The 14845-nt window shown below is 41.8% G+C and overlaps 1 protein-coding gene across 1 annotated transcript in view; it reads left to right on the plus strand.

The window, feature by feature from the left end:
• MEGF8 (multiple EGF like domains 8) overlaps nucleotides 1–14845 on the plus strand; it is a 106627-nt gene that overhangs the window by 62390 nt on the left and 29392 nt on the right. Inside the window, 5 exon segments of the mRNA XM_089687375.1 lie at nucleotides 620–791; nucleotides 4247–4410; nucleotides 4512–4656; nucleotides 10407–10638; nucleotides 13232–13361. Coding sequence (XP_089543501.1) covers nucleotides 620–791; nucleotides 4247–4410; nucleotides 4512–4656; nucleotides 10407–10638; nucleotides 13232–13361 — 843 coding nt within the window.

Here is a 14845-nt window from a genome sequence, read left to right on the forward strand (position 1 = left end):
TGGTGATTGGAGGCTGAGTTGAGGGGATCTAGGATGCCTGAGCCCATACTTAAGGCGTTTTTTTCACCAATATCTGGTGAGTGTGGTATGTGATTTTAGCACAAACGGGTGTGAACACTGGTCAAGGGTCTTAGAATAAGGACTTTCAATTTCATTCTACTCACCATATTCTATTTTTTGGAGTGGGACTATTTAATTGTTATCATTTTTTTCTGTATGATTTTTTTTGTATTATTTACTATTTTTATTTGAGCGTTTTGATGTTTTTTGTTAGTGTTGTCACTAAGGAGCAGCAGCATTTATTTGAGAATTATTTCACAAAATATTTTTTGGCGCTGGTGATTTTTTGTGTTAACTCTTTTTGTTTTATTTATTTATTTATTTTCAACAAGAAATTTTTTGGTTGATATTTTTTTTAGTGTCATGGTCATGTTAATGAACCTTATTCACACTTGATGTTTCTTAGCAAAGGTGACAAATGCAACAGTGTGACAAACAGAGGAAGAGAATACAGGCTTGTTTGTCATCTCAGTATAAAGTAAATGCTTTTATTCCAGGATTCTAGTTTGACTTGGCCTACTGCAAGCTACATTCCTAGTGACCCATTACGTTTTTCTAGGATCCTCTCTTGCCAGCGGTGGCTGGTCACACACTCACTTCACGGCGCGGATCATCCTTAGTATTGATTGGTGGATACTCCCCTGAGAACGGCTTCAATAATCGTGTGTTGGAGTACAACATTGAATTGGAGTTCTGGAAAGTGGGGCACCATACAGGCACGCCACCAACTGGTGAGTCTAAGGCAGGCCATACATTATCAATTTTCTTTCCTTCAATCACGGGTTAAAGGAAAGAAAATTGCTCAATTTCCCCATCATCACAGACAGTGTTGATGGGGGAATCCCTCCTATAGCGCCAGTGTGGAATGCTGACAGAATACAGTGATCACCACTGGTGCCTGTAGCCACCACCAGTGATTGCATGAAAAAAAACCTGACAGACTGGTTGTACAGAAGTCAATCGATATATCGACTTTAGTACAACCAGCCTGCCCATAGATGGTTTGAAATTATTATTATTATACAGGATTTATATAGCGCCAACAGTTTGCTCAGCACTTTACAATATAATGGGAGACAATACAGCAACAATACAGTTCAATACGGGCAGCACAGTGGCTAAATGGTTAGCACTTCCGCCTGGCAGTACTAGGGTCATTGGTTCGAATCCCAGCCACGGCACCTCCTGCCTGGAGTTTGCATGTTCTCCCTGTACCTGCGTGGGTTTCCTCCGGGTACTCCGGTTTCCTCCCACACTCCAAAGACATGCTGGTAGGTGAATTGGCTCCTCTCTAAATTGGCCCTAGTATGTGTATGTATGAATAAATGTATACCCCCCTCCTTTACACCCCTCAAAAAGTCATTCTTCCTCCCTAGAAAGTGCAATACTATATATAACCTTTTTGTGATATATTACAATAAATAAAATAAACTAAATTAAAACAAAGAAAAAATCACAAAAGTCCAAAAAACCAAAAGTGTCCAAAAAAAATGTCCCAAAAAAAAATAAAATAATTTTTTGGTGGAACTTGCCTAGAGCCATGTCTGGAGCTGAAATGTATATGTTTTAAATGTAAGTGATTATTAAATCTATCCCTATGCTTTGAATATCAGTCCTGAGACCATTCTTATCTTTCTGAAGACCTTGGAAAAATGCCTTTGAAGAGAGTATGGAGGATTTCTGATCCATAGTATTGTTAAAGCTTTAAAAAAAAAAATCCAAACAATGTCCAAAAAAGTCCCAAATTTTCAAACTTTTTCATCAAATAAAAGAATTGACTCCTATTCCATCCAGTAAGAACCTCAAAATAAAAAGATACAAAATCTAGTGCATTACCATAGTAAACTAAAGTAATCACCCAGTGCAACTCTCAATATAGTGCAAAATTATATTTATATAATAAATGAATAAATTCTTCAAATCAAAAATCCTTTCTTATAGTGCGCATAATCAAACAAATCAAACTATGAACACTCAGTGGTCACTGCAACTCTGTGCACACCATCAACCAGCACACAATAGTACTACATACTATTACCCTCTGTGAGTATTGAAAAGCTTTAACAATACTATGGATCAGAAATCCTCCATACTCTCTTCAAAGGCATTTTTTCCAAGGTCCTCAGAAAGAAAACAATGGTCTCAGGACTGATATTCAAAGCATAGGGATAGATTTAATAATCACTTACATTTAAAACATAGACATTTCAGCTCCAGACATGGCTCTAGGCAAGTTCCACCAAACAATTTTTTTTTGGGACATTTTTATTGGACACTTTTGGTTTTTTGGACTTTTGTGATTTTTATTGAACACTTTATGCTTTAATTTAGTTTATTTTATTTATTGTAAAATATCACAAAAAGGTTATATATAGTATATGTATATGTATGAATGTGAGTTAGGGACCTTAGATTGTACACCCCTTGAGGGTTAGGGACTGATGTGAATATATAAAATATATATATGTAAAGCGCTGCGTAAATTGACGGTGCTATATAAGTACCTGAAATAAATAAATGCAAGAGGGTTAGGAGGGCCCTGCTTCTTGGAGCTTACAATCTAAGAAATTTTAGCTGATTCCTGCAGAACTGGCTGAATTTTGATTCATTTATCATTGACACTTGGACCAGCACTTCAAACAGATGCAAATTTATTTTTTGTAATAAACAGCATGTATGTGACAGAGACCCAAACTCAGGGGGTTTCAGTAACATTCCGACTTAAAAAGCTGAATTGAAAAGTAGATGTATTTATTATACAAGCAGACAGGGAGAACTTCATGCAGGGAGATTAACATAAAACAGGATATTGGATTCAAATGTGCTCTTATTAGCTGGGGGTCTGTAATAAAATGTATGTATATGTCCTACATTGGGTGGGAACCTAACTGTCTGTGTGCTTTTCTGATTTCAATCCTGTTTCCTGTTGAGGTGACAACAGTTGTTCACACGGGTTGTTTATATATGACACAGTCCTCCTAAATACAGGACAGAAAACAATGTCCCAGATAAATGGAGGTGTAAATAGCATTGTGACACAAACAATGCATAAATACAGAATGTTATGTGGTATCTCTTCTAAATACAGAATGTAGGCCATAATCTGCTTCACTGAAATTGAATGTTTTATAAATAAAATGTCTATTCCATTTTCCCCTTCACATATATCACGAAGGGGAACAGACACAACTGAATACCTTTAATTTCTTAATAACTAATACAATGATAAATTCTCTATGGTACCAAACTGTCCATCTTTCAAATGAATTTATTTCAGGTACTTATATAGCATCATCAATTTACGCAGCTCTTTATATACAGTATATATTATGCATATATATCACATCAGCCCCTGGCTTCAAGGAACTTACAATCTAAGGGCAGCACAGTGGCTGAATGGTTAGCACTTCCTCCTGGCAGTACTAGGGTTGTCGGTTCAAATCCCAACCACGACAACACCTGCCTGGAGTTTGCATGTTCTCCCAGTGCCTGCGTGGGTTTCTTCCGGGTCCTCTGGTTTCCTCCCACACTCCAAAAGACATGCTGGTAGGTTAATTGGCTCCTGTCTAAATTGGCCCTAGTATGTGTATGTATGAATGTGAGTTACAGACCTTAGATTGTACACCCCTTGAGGGTTAGGGACTGATGTGAATGTACAATATATATGTAAAGCGCTGTGTAAATTGACAGTGCTATATAAGTACCTGAAATAAATAAAATAATAAGGTCCCTAACTCACATTCATACATACTAGGCCCATTTAGACAGGAGCCAATTAACCTGCCAGCATGTGTTTGGAGTGTGAGAGGAAACTGAAGTACCCGGAGGAAACCCACACAGTCACAGGGAGAACTATGCAAACTCCATGCAGGTAGTGCCATGGTTGAAATTCAAACTGGCAACCCTAGTGCTACTAGGTGGAAGTGCTGACCACTTTGCTACTGTGAGGCCTGCAAACCAATATCTGTGATCACATGATCCAGAATAGCACACATGTCCAGGTCAGGAAGAGGTAAAATGAGTTCTCTTGGTCACTTCAGCTCCCTGTATCACTTGACTTTGGCATACCTGTTAAATCAAAGCTATTTAGTGGAAAGGAGATAGTGTTGGAGAATTGACTAGGCTGTATATCTGATTTTTAAACTGGCACACTTATTAAATAAAGCCACGTTTTTTCCCCCCCTAGGTCTGTATGGTCATTCCACTGTATATCATGAAGCTACTGATGCCTTCTATGTGTTTGGTGGACATCGGTTCCATGTGGAGGCTGTGACACCCTCTCCTGAGCTGTACAGTTTATATTATCCTAACCTGACTTGGAGCTTGCTTGCCCCCTCTCAGGGAAGAAAGGTATTGCAGTTAATCAAAGAAATGCTGTTGGGTAGCACAGATTTTGCTTTAATATCAGTTTTTATTTTTCATACTTTTGTCTTTTTTTTTCCTTTTTTTAGCCCCTTTCACATTTCTTCCATGTTGCTGCGGTACTGAAGGACACCATGGTTGTAGTCGGCGGACGAACAGAACAGCAGGAATACAGCAATGAGATTCTGTTCTATCAAATCCACTGCAATTCCTGGATAAGACCAAACAAGTCTGGTGAGCTGGCCATCTACAAATTACAGGGGCCTTGTTTAGCATAATAAGAACTGTCTTTGTGAGCTCATACTGCATCCTGACTGTCATTTTCCCAGGACAGGTATATAAAAGAAAATTAAATAGTGTTGTGTCCAGGGGTAGACTGACAACTCATGGGGGCCCTGGGCAATAGGGGATCATGGGGCCCCTGTGTCCTTGCCCAAACTCAAAAAAGCCTATGAAAAAGGTACCAGGGGCATCTCATGGGGCCCCCTACTGACCCCGGGCCCTTGTGCAGTGCCCGAGTTTCCAAATGGTCAGTCCGCCCCTGGTTGTGTCCTGCTATTTGCTTTTGTATCTTAACTCATATTTTAACTCATATTAATTCATTAATTAACTCATTAATTAACTCATTATTAATTATCATTAATTAACTCATATTAATTTTAACTCATATTTATTCGTTTTAGATAACTGGTGTAGCTGTCCTCTTCCACCAGAATTCTTTAAATGTTGTTTTTTTTTTCTTTCAATGTACATTCTTTCATTTCTTCTCCTCTCTATTATTATTATTATTATACAGGATTTATATAGCGCCAACAGTTTGCTCAGCACTTTACAATATAACGGGAGACAATACAGCAACAATACAGTTCAATACAAGAGGGTTAGGAGGGCCTGATCCTTGGAGCTTACAATCTAGGAATAGATATGTATTCTCCTCCGTAGGCTGTGACTTGGCAGATGAAATTGGCAGTTCAGTCTTTGCATAGTATTAATATATAGAAAGTGCAGCACTAAAATAAGTGAATGATATTATAGTGAAAATAAAGTGCAAAGTCAATCTGACACATAGCGAGAGAAAACCAAATTGATCAGCAGAACAGTCAAGTGCAGCATAATAAAAAATGTTCAATAAATCATTCAATAAATGTGAAACAGTAAAGTGCAGCATAAACGTGAGAATATATAAATCCGCACGTTCCTAACCCCAGAAACCACTAAACAGCTCATCCACTCCCTCATCATATCACGACCCGATTACTGCAACTCCCTCCTCACTGGCCTGCCTCGCCGCTGGCTATCCCCGCTTCAGTCGATCCTGAATACGGCTGCCAGACTCATTCACCTTTCCAACCGCTCCATCTCCGCCACCCCCCCTGCCAATCCCTCCACTGGCTTCCGATTGCGCAACGGATCAAATTCAAAATCCTAACACTGACGTACAAAGCTGTCCATCATACTGCCCCGAACTACATCACTGACCTAATATCCAAGTACCGCCCAGCACGCACACTCCGCTCCTCACAAGACCTCCTTCTCTCTAGTTCTCTGGTCTCCTCCTCCCATGCCCGCCTCCAGGACTTCTCCAGGGTGTCACCCATCCTCTGGAACTCCCTGCCCCAACCCATCAGATTATCACCTACTCTCCTCTCCTTTAGGCGCACCCTGAAAACCCATCTCTTCAGGGAAGCCTACCCCACCCCCTGCTAACTTGCCAACCTCCTCCACTCTTCCTACCACCCCATCCCCCACAGCTATCTCCTCCTGTGCTACCATCCCCTCCCTCCTAGATTGTAAGCTCGAAAGAGCAGGGCCCTCGATCCCCTCATGTTTTGCATTGTATTGTTGTTGTTCTGTCACATGTTCTGTCCCCCTTTGTAATGTACAGCGCTGAGCGAACTATTGACGCTTTATAAATACCGTATAATAATAATAATATAAAGTCCATAAAATATCATCGGAGTAGGAGCTATAAATTGTCCGTAAGGATATAAGTACGGCAATCACGGTGAAATATTGTGAAGTGATCCAATAGGGAATCCACCACCTCTGTCAGATGTACACTCACCAGACATCTACTGGTAAACAGCATGTAAGCACATCTCATCTGGGTACAGGTAACAGCAATGAAGCCCCTGCAAGGAATGCTCAGCCAAGGGCATAAAACGCAGGTGGACCCTCTCCTATGAGGAATAGCTCACCACAGGAGCCAAAAGTAGTATATAGTGTAGTATTTATTAAATAATGAAGAAAAGACAATCCACGTGGAAACAAGTAAAAATGAAGATAAAATGGTGTACCAAGATGGCCACCATTCCGACCTTCGGCAACGGCGGCGTGACGTCAGCAAGTGCGGCTCCACCCGACATGTTTCCTGTGCATGCAAATCTTCAGGGGTACGCTCACTTTGCATTGTATTACTGCCTAGGAGTAGATCAGACATGTCAAACTTGCGACAGCCCCATGGGCACCTTCTTTGCAGTCCATTGCAGGTCTCCTAATGTGGTGGGTAGGCAGGAGACATGGAGTTTGGCACTTTCAGATGGCATGACAGGCAAATAGGTGCTTCCCTGGTGATGGGCGGGTAGGAAACACACAGCATCCTGCGGCTGTAGGGTGATACTAGAGCAGGCTATAGCGAAGCCTAAAAAGAATGTCTGAAGGCAAAGAAATGCGAGGGCGGCTATATTGAAATTCTCTGAAGGTGGTTGGAAAGCAAGGAAAAACTAGAGCAGCTTGCAAGGGTGTGTGATGGTGGCGGCGGCATGTATATCATCAAGTTGGCACAGGAGGGGGCTCAGCAGATTGCACGGTGTTGCTGCTCCCAAAGCCTCTTTTGGTGATCACTCTCAGATTTTTATTCTGCCAAAGTGAGCAAGAGGATAAAAGATGATCATAAATGAGAGCTGCAGTATTTTTGCTCATTATTACTGAAAAAATGTAGTGCTTAATGAGCAATAATTGTGTAGCTCTTCCACAAGAACACAACATTATGAAATACACCAAGAGAGCTATGACTGCACCCCTCAGATAAAGGTTAGATTGCCTCTGCGGGTCGGCCTTAGACTTGAGGAAAAGAACAAACAAGGGCGCACTCTCATCGTGCATTACCGTGGTATAACACGTATTTATTAAATGAAAAGAGGATATACAGTCAGGTCCATAAATATTGGGACATCGACACAGTTCTAACATTTTTGGCTCTATACACCACCACAATGGATTTGAAATGAAACAAACAAGATGTGCTTTAACTGCAGACTGTCAGCTTTAATTTGAGGGTATTTACATCCAAATCAAGTGAACGGTGTAGGAATTACAATAGTTTGCATATGTGCCTCCCACTTTTTAAGGGACCAATAGTAATGGGACAATTGGCTTCTCAGCTGTTCCATGGCCAGGTGTGTGTTATTCCCTCATTATCCCAATTACAATGAGCAGATAAAAGGTCCAGAGTTCATTTCAAGTGTGCGATTTGCATTTGGAATCTGTTGCTGTCAACTTTCAAGATGAGATCAAAGAGCTGTCACTATCAGTGAAGCAAGCCATCATTAGGCTGAAAAAACAAACAAACCCATCAGAGAGATAGCAAAAACATTAGGCGTGGCCAAAACAACTGTTTGGAACATTCTTAAAAAGAAGGAACGCACCGGTGAGCTCAGCAACACCAAAAGACCCGGAAGACCACGGAAAATAACTGTGGTGGATGACGGAAGAATTCTTTCCCTGGTGAAAAAAACACCCTTCACAACAGTTGGCCAGATCAAGAACACTTTCCAGGAGGTAGGTGTATGTGTGTCAAAGTCAACAATCAAGAGAAGACTCACCAGAGTGAATACAGAGGGTTCACCACAAGATGTAAACCATTGGTGAGCCTCAAAAACAGGAAGGCCAGATTAGAGTTTGCCAAACGACATCTAAAAAAGCCTTCACAGTTCTGGAACAACATCCTATGGACAGATGAGACCAAGATCAACTTGTACCAGAGTGATGGGAAGAGAAGAGTATGGAGAAGGAAAGGAACTGCTCATGATCCTAAGCATACCACCTCATCAGTGAAGCATGGTGGTGGTAGTGTCATGGCTTGGGCATGTATGGCTGCCAATGGAACTGGTTCTCTTGTATTTATTGATGATGTGACTGCTGACAAAAGCAGCAGGATGAATTCTGCAGTGTTTCAGGCAATATTATCTGCTCATATTCAGCCAAATGCTTCAGAACTCATTGGACACCGCTTCACAGTGCAGATGGACAATGACCCAAAGCATACTGCAAAAGCAACCAAAGAGTTTTTTAAGGGAAAGAAGTGGAATGTTATGCAATGGCCAAGTCAATCACCTGACCTGAATCCGATTGAGCATGCATTTCACTTGCTGAAGACAAAACTGAAGGGAAAATGCCCCAAGAACAAGCAGGAACTGAAGACAGTTGCAGTAGAGGCCTGGCAGAGCATCACCAGGGATGAAACCCAGCGTCTGGTGATGTCTATGCGTTCCAGACTTCAGGCTGTAATTGACTGCAAAGGATTTGCAACCAAGTATTAAAAAGTGAAAGTTTGATTTATGATTATTATTCTGTCCCATTACTTTTGGTCCCTTAACAAGTGGGAGGCACATATGCAAATTGTTGTAATTCCTACACTGTTCACCTGATTTGGATGTAAATACCCTCAAATTAAAGCTGACAGTCTGTAGTTAAAGCACATCTTGTTTGTTTAATTTCAAATCCATTGTGGTGGTGTATAGAGCCAAAAATGTTAGAATTGTGTCGATGTCCCAATATTTATGGACCTGACTGTATACTCACAAACCAACGTGATAAAAGGCAATAAAAGTGGTCCACAAGGACAGTCACAATACATCTGTGTCTTATGGTGCAGATAGGCTAACACCTTTCGGGAGCTAAACCCCCTTCCTCAGAGTCCTTAGACTTGAGCTTGACATATCTGAAACAGATGCTGGCAAACCCTGTAGGTTTTATTTAGGTTACTTCTATTATTCTTCTTTCTAGGGTTGCAGCAGATTTTGTGGTTTATAGTGAAGGAAATAAGTATTTGATCCCCTGCTGATTTTGAATATTTGCCCACAACACTTTCAACCAGTCCTCCTCTGCATCATTCAGATGTTCAGTGGCAAATTTCAGACGGGCCTGGACATGTGCTTTCTTGAGCAGAGGGACCTTGCGGGCACTGCAGGATTTTAGTCCTTGTCAGCGTAGTGTGTTACCAATTGTTTTCTTGGTGACTGTGGTCCCAGCTGCCTGGAGATCATTGACAAGATCCTCACGTGTAGTTCTGGGATGATTCCTCACTGCTCTCATGATCGACACTCCACGAGGTGAGATCTTGCATGGTGCACCAGACCGAGGGAGACTGACAGTTGTTTTGTGTTTCTTCCATTTGCAAATGATTGCACCAACTGTTGTCACCTTCTCACCAAGCTGCTTGGCGATAGTTTGGTAGCCCAGTCCAGCCTTGTGTAGGTCTACAATCTTGTCCCTGACATCCTTGGACAGCTCTTTGGTCTCTGCCATGGTGGAGAGTTTGGAATCTGATTGTTTGATTGCTCCTGTGAATAGGTGTCTTTTATACAGGTAACAACATTAGATTAGCAGCACTCCCTTTAAGAGACTGCTTCTAATCTCAGCTTGTTACCTGTATGAAAGACACCTGGTAGCCAGAAATCCTGCTGAATGATAGGGGATCAAATACTTATTTCCCTCATGAACATGCAAATCAGTGCATCATTTGTTAGACATGCATTGCTTTTGAATTTGTTGTTGCTATTATGTCTCCCAATGTTACAATATACCTACCATTTGATTTGTAGACTGATCACTTCTTTGTGAGTGGGCAAACATTCAAAATCAGCAGGAAATCAAATACTTATTTCCTTCACTGTATTTTTGCATTCCATTACACTCTGTGTTCTTGTACACAAATTCCAAAATTCCTTATTTCTGACATGTTGCTTCATTGTCTTCCTCAGATGTAGTCCTGGGTGTGCCATTGAATGAGTCAATAGGCCATGCGGTTGCTGTGGTTGGAAGCCGGCTTTATATTTCAGGCGGGTTCAATGGTGTTGCTCTAGGACGCATGGTGACTCTGTCTGTTCCCTCGGACCCCTGCATGTTGTTCAGCACTCCGTCTTCTTGTAATCAGAGCTCAGCAAGTTGTGTTTGGTGCCAGCACAGCTGCATGTCTGCTGACATTGCTGAAAGGTAACAATGTAACAACATAATAGTCATCAAAAGAATTGTGTTCCATTGTATTTCAAGTGTTAGAAACCCTAAATAACTATTTGGCTTTGGCTTTGCAGCGGAACCTCAGGCACTGCAGTCTGGGAATTCAAGTGGAAACATTTTTTTTTTTTTTTTTATTGGGATGGAGTAGAGCAGCCTTTCTCAGCTGTTACTATTGAGGAAACCTTGAAACAAATCCGGTTCTGAGGAACCCCTGAAATTTTCTTATTAACCCCTTGATGCCAACAGTGCGCAGATATGCGACCTCTCAGTGGCTGGGCCTTGACGCCGAGCGGCCGCATATTTGCGTACCATTTGAAAACACATATGTCGGTGTCTCATGGACAGGTCCCGATCTCCCCTTGCGATTGGGACCTTTTCCGATCATGTGACAGCGAATCACGGCGATCACATGAGCCTAAAACCGCACTCCCGCCTCCTGGCATCTGAAACCTCTTAAAGGGCCAGGAGGCGCCGGCGCGAAGAGGTTAAAAGCTCATAATACGTTAGTGCTGTTGGTAGTGTTATTGCATTGGTACTCGTTGGCAACGCCAGCAGTGCATTTGTGCATAACGGCAACCTAAGTCAGTTGGTGCTGAGTGGCAACACTAACAATCCACTGGTGCTCAGTGGCAACACTAACAATCCACTGGTGCTCAGTGGCAACACTAACAATCCACTGGTGCTCAGTGGCAACACTAACAATCCACTGGTGCTCAGTGGCAACACTAACAATCCACTGATGCTCAGTGGCAACACTAACAATCCACTGGTGCTCAGTGGCAACACTAACAATCCACTGGTGCTCAGTGGCAACACTAACAATCCACTGGTGCTCAGCGGCAACACTAACAATCCACTGATGCTCAGTGGCAACACTAACAATCCACTGGTGCTCAGTGGCAACACTAACAATCCACTGGTGCTCAGCGGCAACACTAACAGTTCATTGGTGCTCAGCAGCAACACTAACAATCCACTGGTGCTCAGTGGCAACACTAACAATCCACTGGTGATCAGTGGCAACATTAACAATCCACTGATGCTTAGTGGCAACATTAACAATCCACTGGTGATCAATGGCAACACTAATAATCCACTGACGCTCAGTGGCAACACTAACAGTTCATTGGTGCTAAGTGGAAAACTACTTTTGTTTTAATTGAGTGTTTTTCTTAGTAGTGTGCCAGCCTCTAAGGGTGTTCTTGTTAAACCTCTAATAACGTCATTTATTACAGGCCAATCAGCCTGAGAGAAGCAATTTGTAAAAGTGTGTTTTTTATGAAACGATTTGCTTTTCTATTTCTAAAATAATTAGCAAGGTATGTTACTACCTGTTTTCTCAGCCATCTCTTACTTACGCGTGAGAGATGAATAGCTCTTGTTTTCCCTCACTGTTTACAATGGTGATGTCAGATGCCGGAACGAAAACTAGGCCATTGGGTTGATATCAATCCACCTGACAGTACTCAGGTATTATGGGTGAATGCACTGTTTGGCAGACATGACACCTCTGCAGTGGTAGCCTGAGACAGGGTGACCTGAAGCCACTGTGGGGTGGATAGGAATCTGCTGCAAAGGTGGCCAGCTATATCACAAGATTGTAAATCAGACTACACGTTCCTGACAGCACTTGCATGAGGGGTCGAACTCTGTTTGCTGATAATTCACGAAAGGAGGTTGGAGCGTGACCAACCATTGTGACATACTGAACATCAGACCACTCGTTCAGATCTCCAGTGGCTTACAGACAGGGCTGAAAAAACACTGGAGGTTTCACCTTCAGCTCTGTGCTGTCCTTGGTGGCTTTAATGGAATTATTACCTGCTTTCAGGCCAGATTGGCTTCCTGATAACAGAACATTAAAAAATAAAATTCAGAAAACTTTTACATTTTCCTATTACAGTGATCACGTTTATGCCTCAGATTCCATTTTATTACAGCAACCTGTACTGTTTTTCTTGAATACAAAGAAAAACAAACAGAGGGCGCATCGGCCTAGTGCATTATCGTAGAAAAAAAAAACATTTTTACGATAATGCACTAGGCCGGTGCGCTCTCTGTTTTTCTTTGTATCCAGTGACATTGGACTACCCCGGTCCGTTGAGGGCAGCAAGGAGTGCATTTTCCAGGATATCTGTGATGTTACCATAACCCTAGCCGAGTCCATCCCGAAGCACAGGAGTGCAGTTTTCTGTGTTTTTGTACTGTTTTTCTTACCTATATATTTTTATGGTACCGAAATGTAAACCTGACAATATATGTTACAATCTGATTGAACGATATCTGAATTTTTTGCTTCAGGTTTGCAAACAAGTTTGTAATGTGAGGACCTACCAAGTTCAATCTATTTACTTTCCATTCAGTCAGGTAGGACCTTGTGCTACATAGTTGTTGGTAAATCTAAAAGCTCTGGTACAGTCAAGCTGTAGTGTGTGTCAGTTTCAAGGGGAGCATCCTGATAATTTCTATGCTTAGTACATTTCTGTTTTTCATAGTCATGCGGTAAATGATGATGTTTCTTGTGGCGCTTTAAGATATAGTTTAATAGCATTTGTTTTTTATATACCAGACGTGGCTGTCTCCAGACCTTTTGCTCATGCTTCCCATTGCCAAGATCTGCAGATGATTGCAGAAGGTTGAAGACCTGCAGTGAGTGTCTGGCACAGCACCCTCGCTCCATGAGTGCTCAGCTAACTACGGTAGGTGTATATTATATAGGGCGCTCTTGTTGGAGCCCAACCTCTGTAGCTGTAAGATAAAGGTGCCAGATGGATATCAGGGATGGATGGATGGATGGGAGCAGTAACACTGGGGCAGCTCTTCTTAGAGTGGAAGCAAGGCTCTAATGCAGTAACAAGAAAAAGAGAGAAAGGCGCCTCTAAGTGCAGTATTAACAATTTATTAGTAGACAATGGAAAATTTGCAGTTACAAGATAAACGGTTAAAAAGACTCATCGTGTGGTAATTGGATCCAGGTGGGACATCCAGCTGTCCAGCAGCAAGCTATGCCTATAAGATCAGGAAGTAGAGTCCAGGATGTGCCTATGCATCAAAAATGAAGCTTGGAGAGGTCTGAAGAAGGAGCCTATTGAACATGCTCCGAAATGCATTACCGCCCCTTTCACCTGCTACATCTGACTCTGCTCTCCAAGCTTCATTTTTGATGCACAGGCACATCCTGGACTCTACTTCCTGATCCTATAGGCATAGCTTGCTGCTGGACGGCTGGATGTCCCACCTGGATCCAATTACCACACGATGAGTCTTTTTAACCGTTTATCTTGTAAGTGCAAATTTTCCATTGTCTACTAATAAATTGTTAATACTGCACTTAGAGGCGCCTTCCTCTCTTTTTCTTCCAACTACGGTAGGTGTGCTGGGAATATATGAAAACATCACAAACAGCGCAAATAATTAAATCATAACATTCATAAAAAATTAATAAAAATAGTCCCACTCCAAAAAACGGGAAGAATTGTGAAAAAACTAAATATTTCTGTAAATAAACACGTGCCAAAATAAAAGTCCTTTTTCCAATGAAGTGTACTTCCACCAGAGATGTGCTTTAAACCAACATATACCGCACTCACCAGATTCTGGTGAAATAAACGCCTTTTAGGTATTTTTGGGATCCTAGACCTTTATGATAAGCCTCCAGAACTCCACTCCAGCACAAGAGAACTTGCTCCACCTTCCCACAACTCCAAGCTTCTCTTCCCAGCCAGACTCAAAGTGATGTAGGAAAGAAAAAACACAGTTTTTCCCTCCTAGATTGTAAGCTCCAAGGAGCAGGGCCCTCAAACCTCTCTTGTATTGAATCGTATTGTTACTGTACTGTCTCCCACCATGTAAAGCGTTGAGCAAACTGTCGGCGATATATAAATCCTGTATAATTATAATAACATAGTGTAATACTGCAACACCCGGCTTACAACACTAATAAAACACCAGGCCAATCACATTGTATAGGATATAAAACAGCATGTTTTTATTGCCTCCACAGGCGTTCTAAAAGCTTCAATAACTCCAGGACAGTTGACCAGAAGTCCCACAGCTTAGCAGTAGATGACAGTGTACTATTCAGACTACAAAAATGGCCGCCTGGAACACAGCACTGCGGCGTGCGTTCCACTCACCAGAAGTGACGTAAGACGGTAGACCGGAAGTGCGTCACACGTTTTGC

The sequence above is a fragment of the Staurois parvus genome, unplaced genomic scaffold (genome assembly GCF_062004578.1).
Source record: "Staurois parvus isolate SC_StPar_1 unplaced genomic scaffold, SC_StPar_1.0 ptg000423l, whole genome shotgun sequence".
Taxonomy (NCBI): domain Eukaryota; kingdom Metazoa; phylum Chordata; class Amphibia; order Anura; family Ranidae; genus Staurois; species Staurois parvus.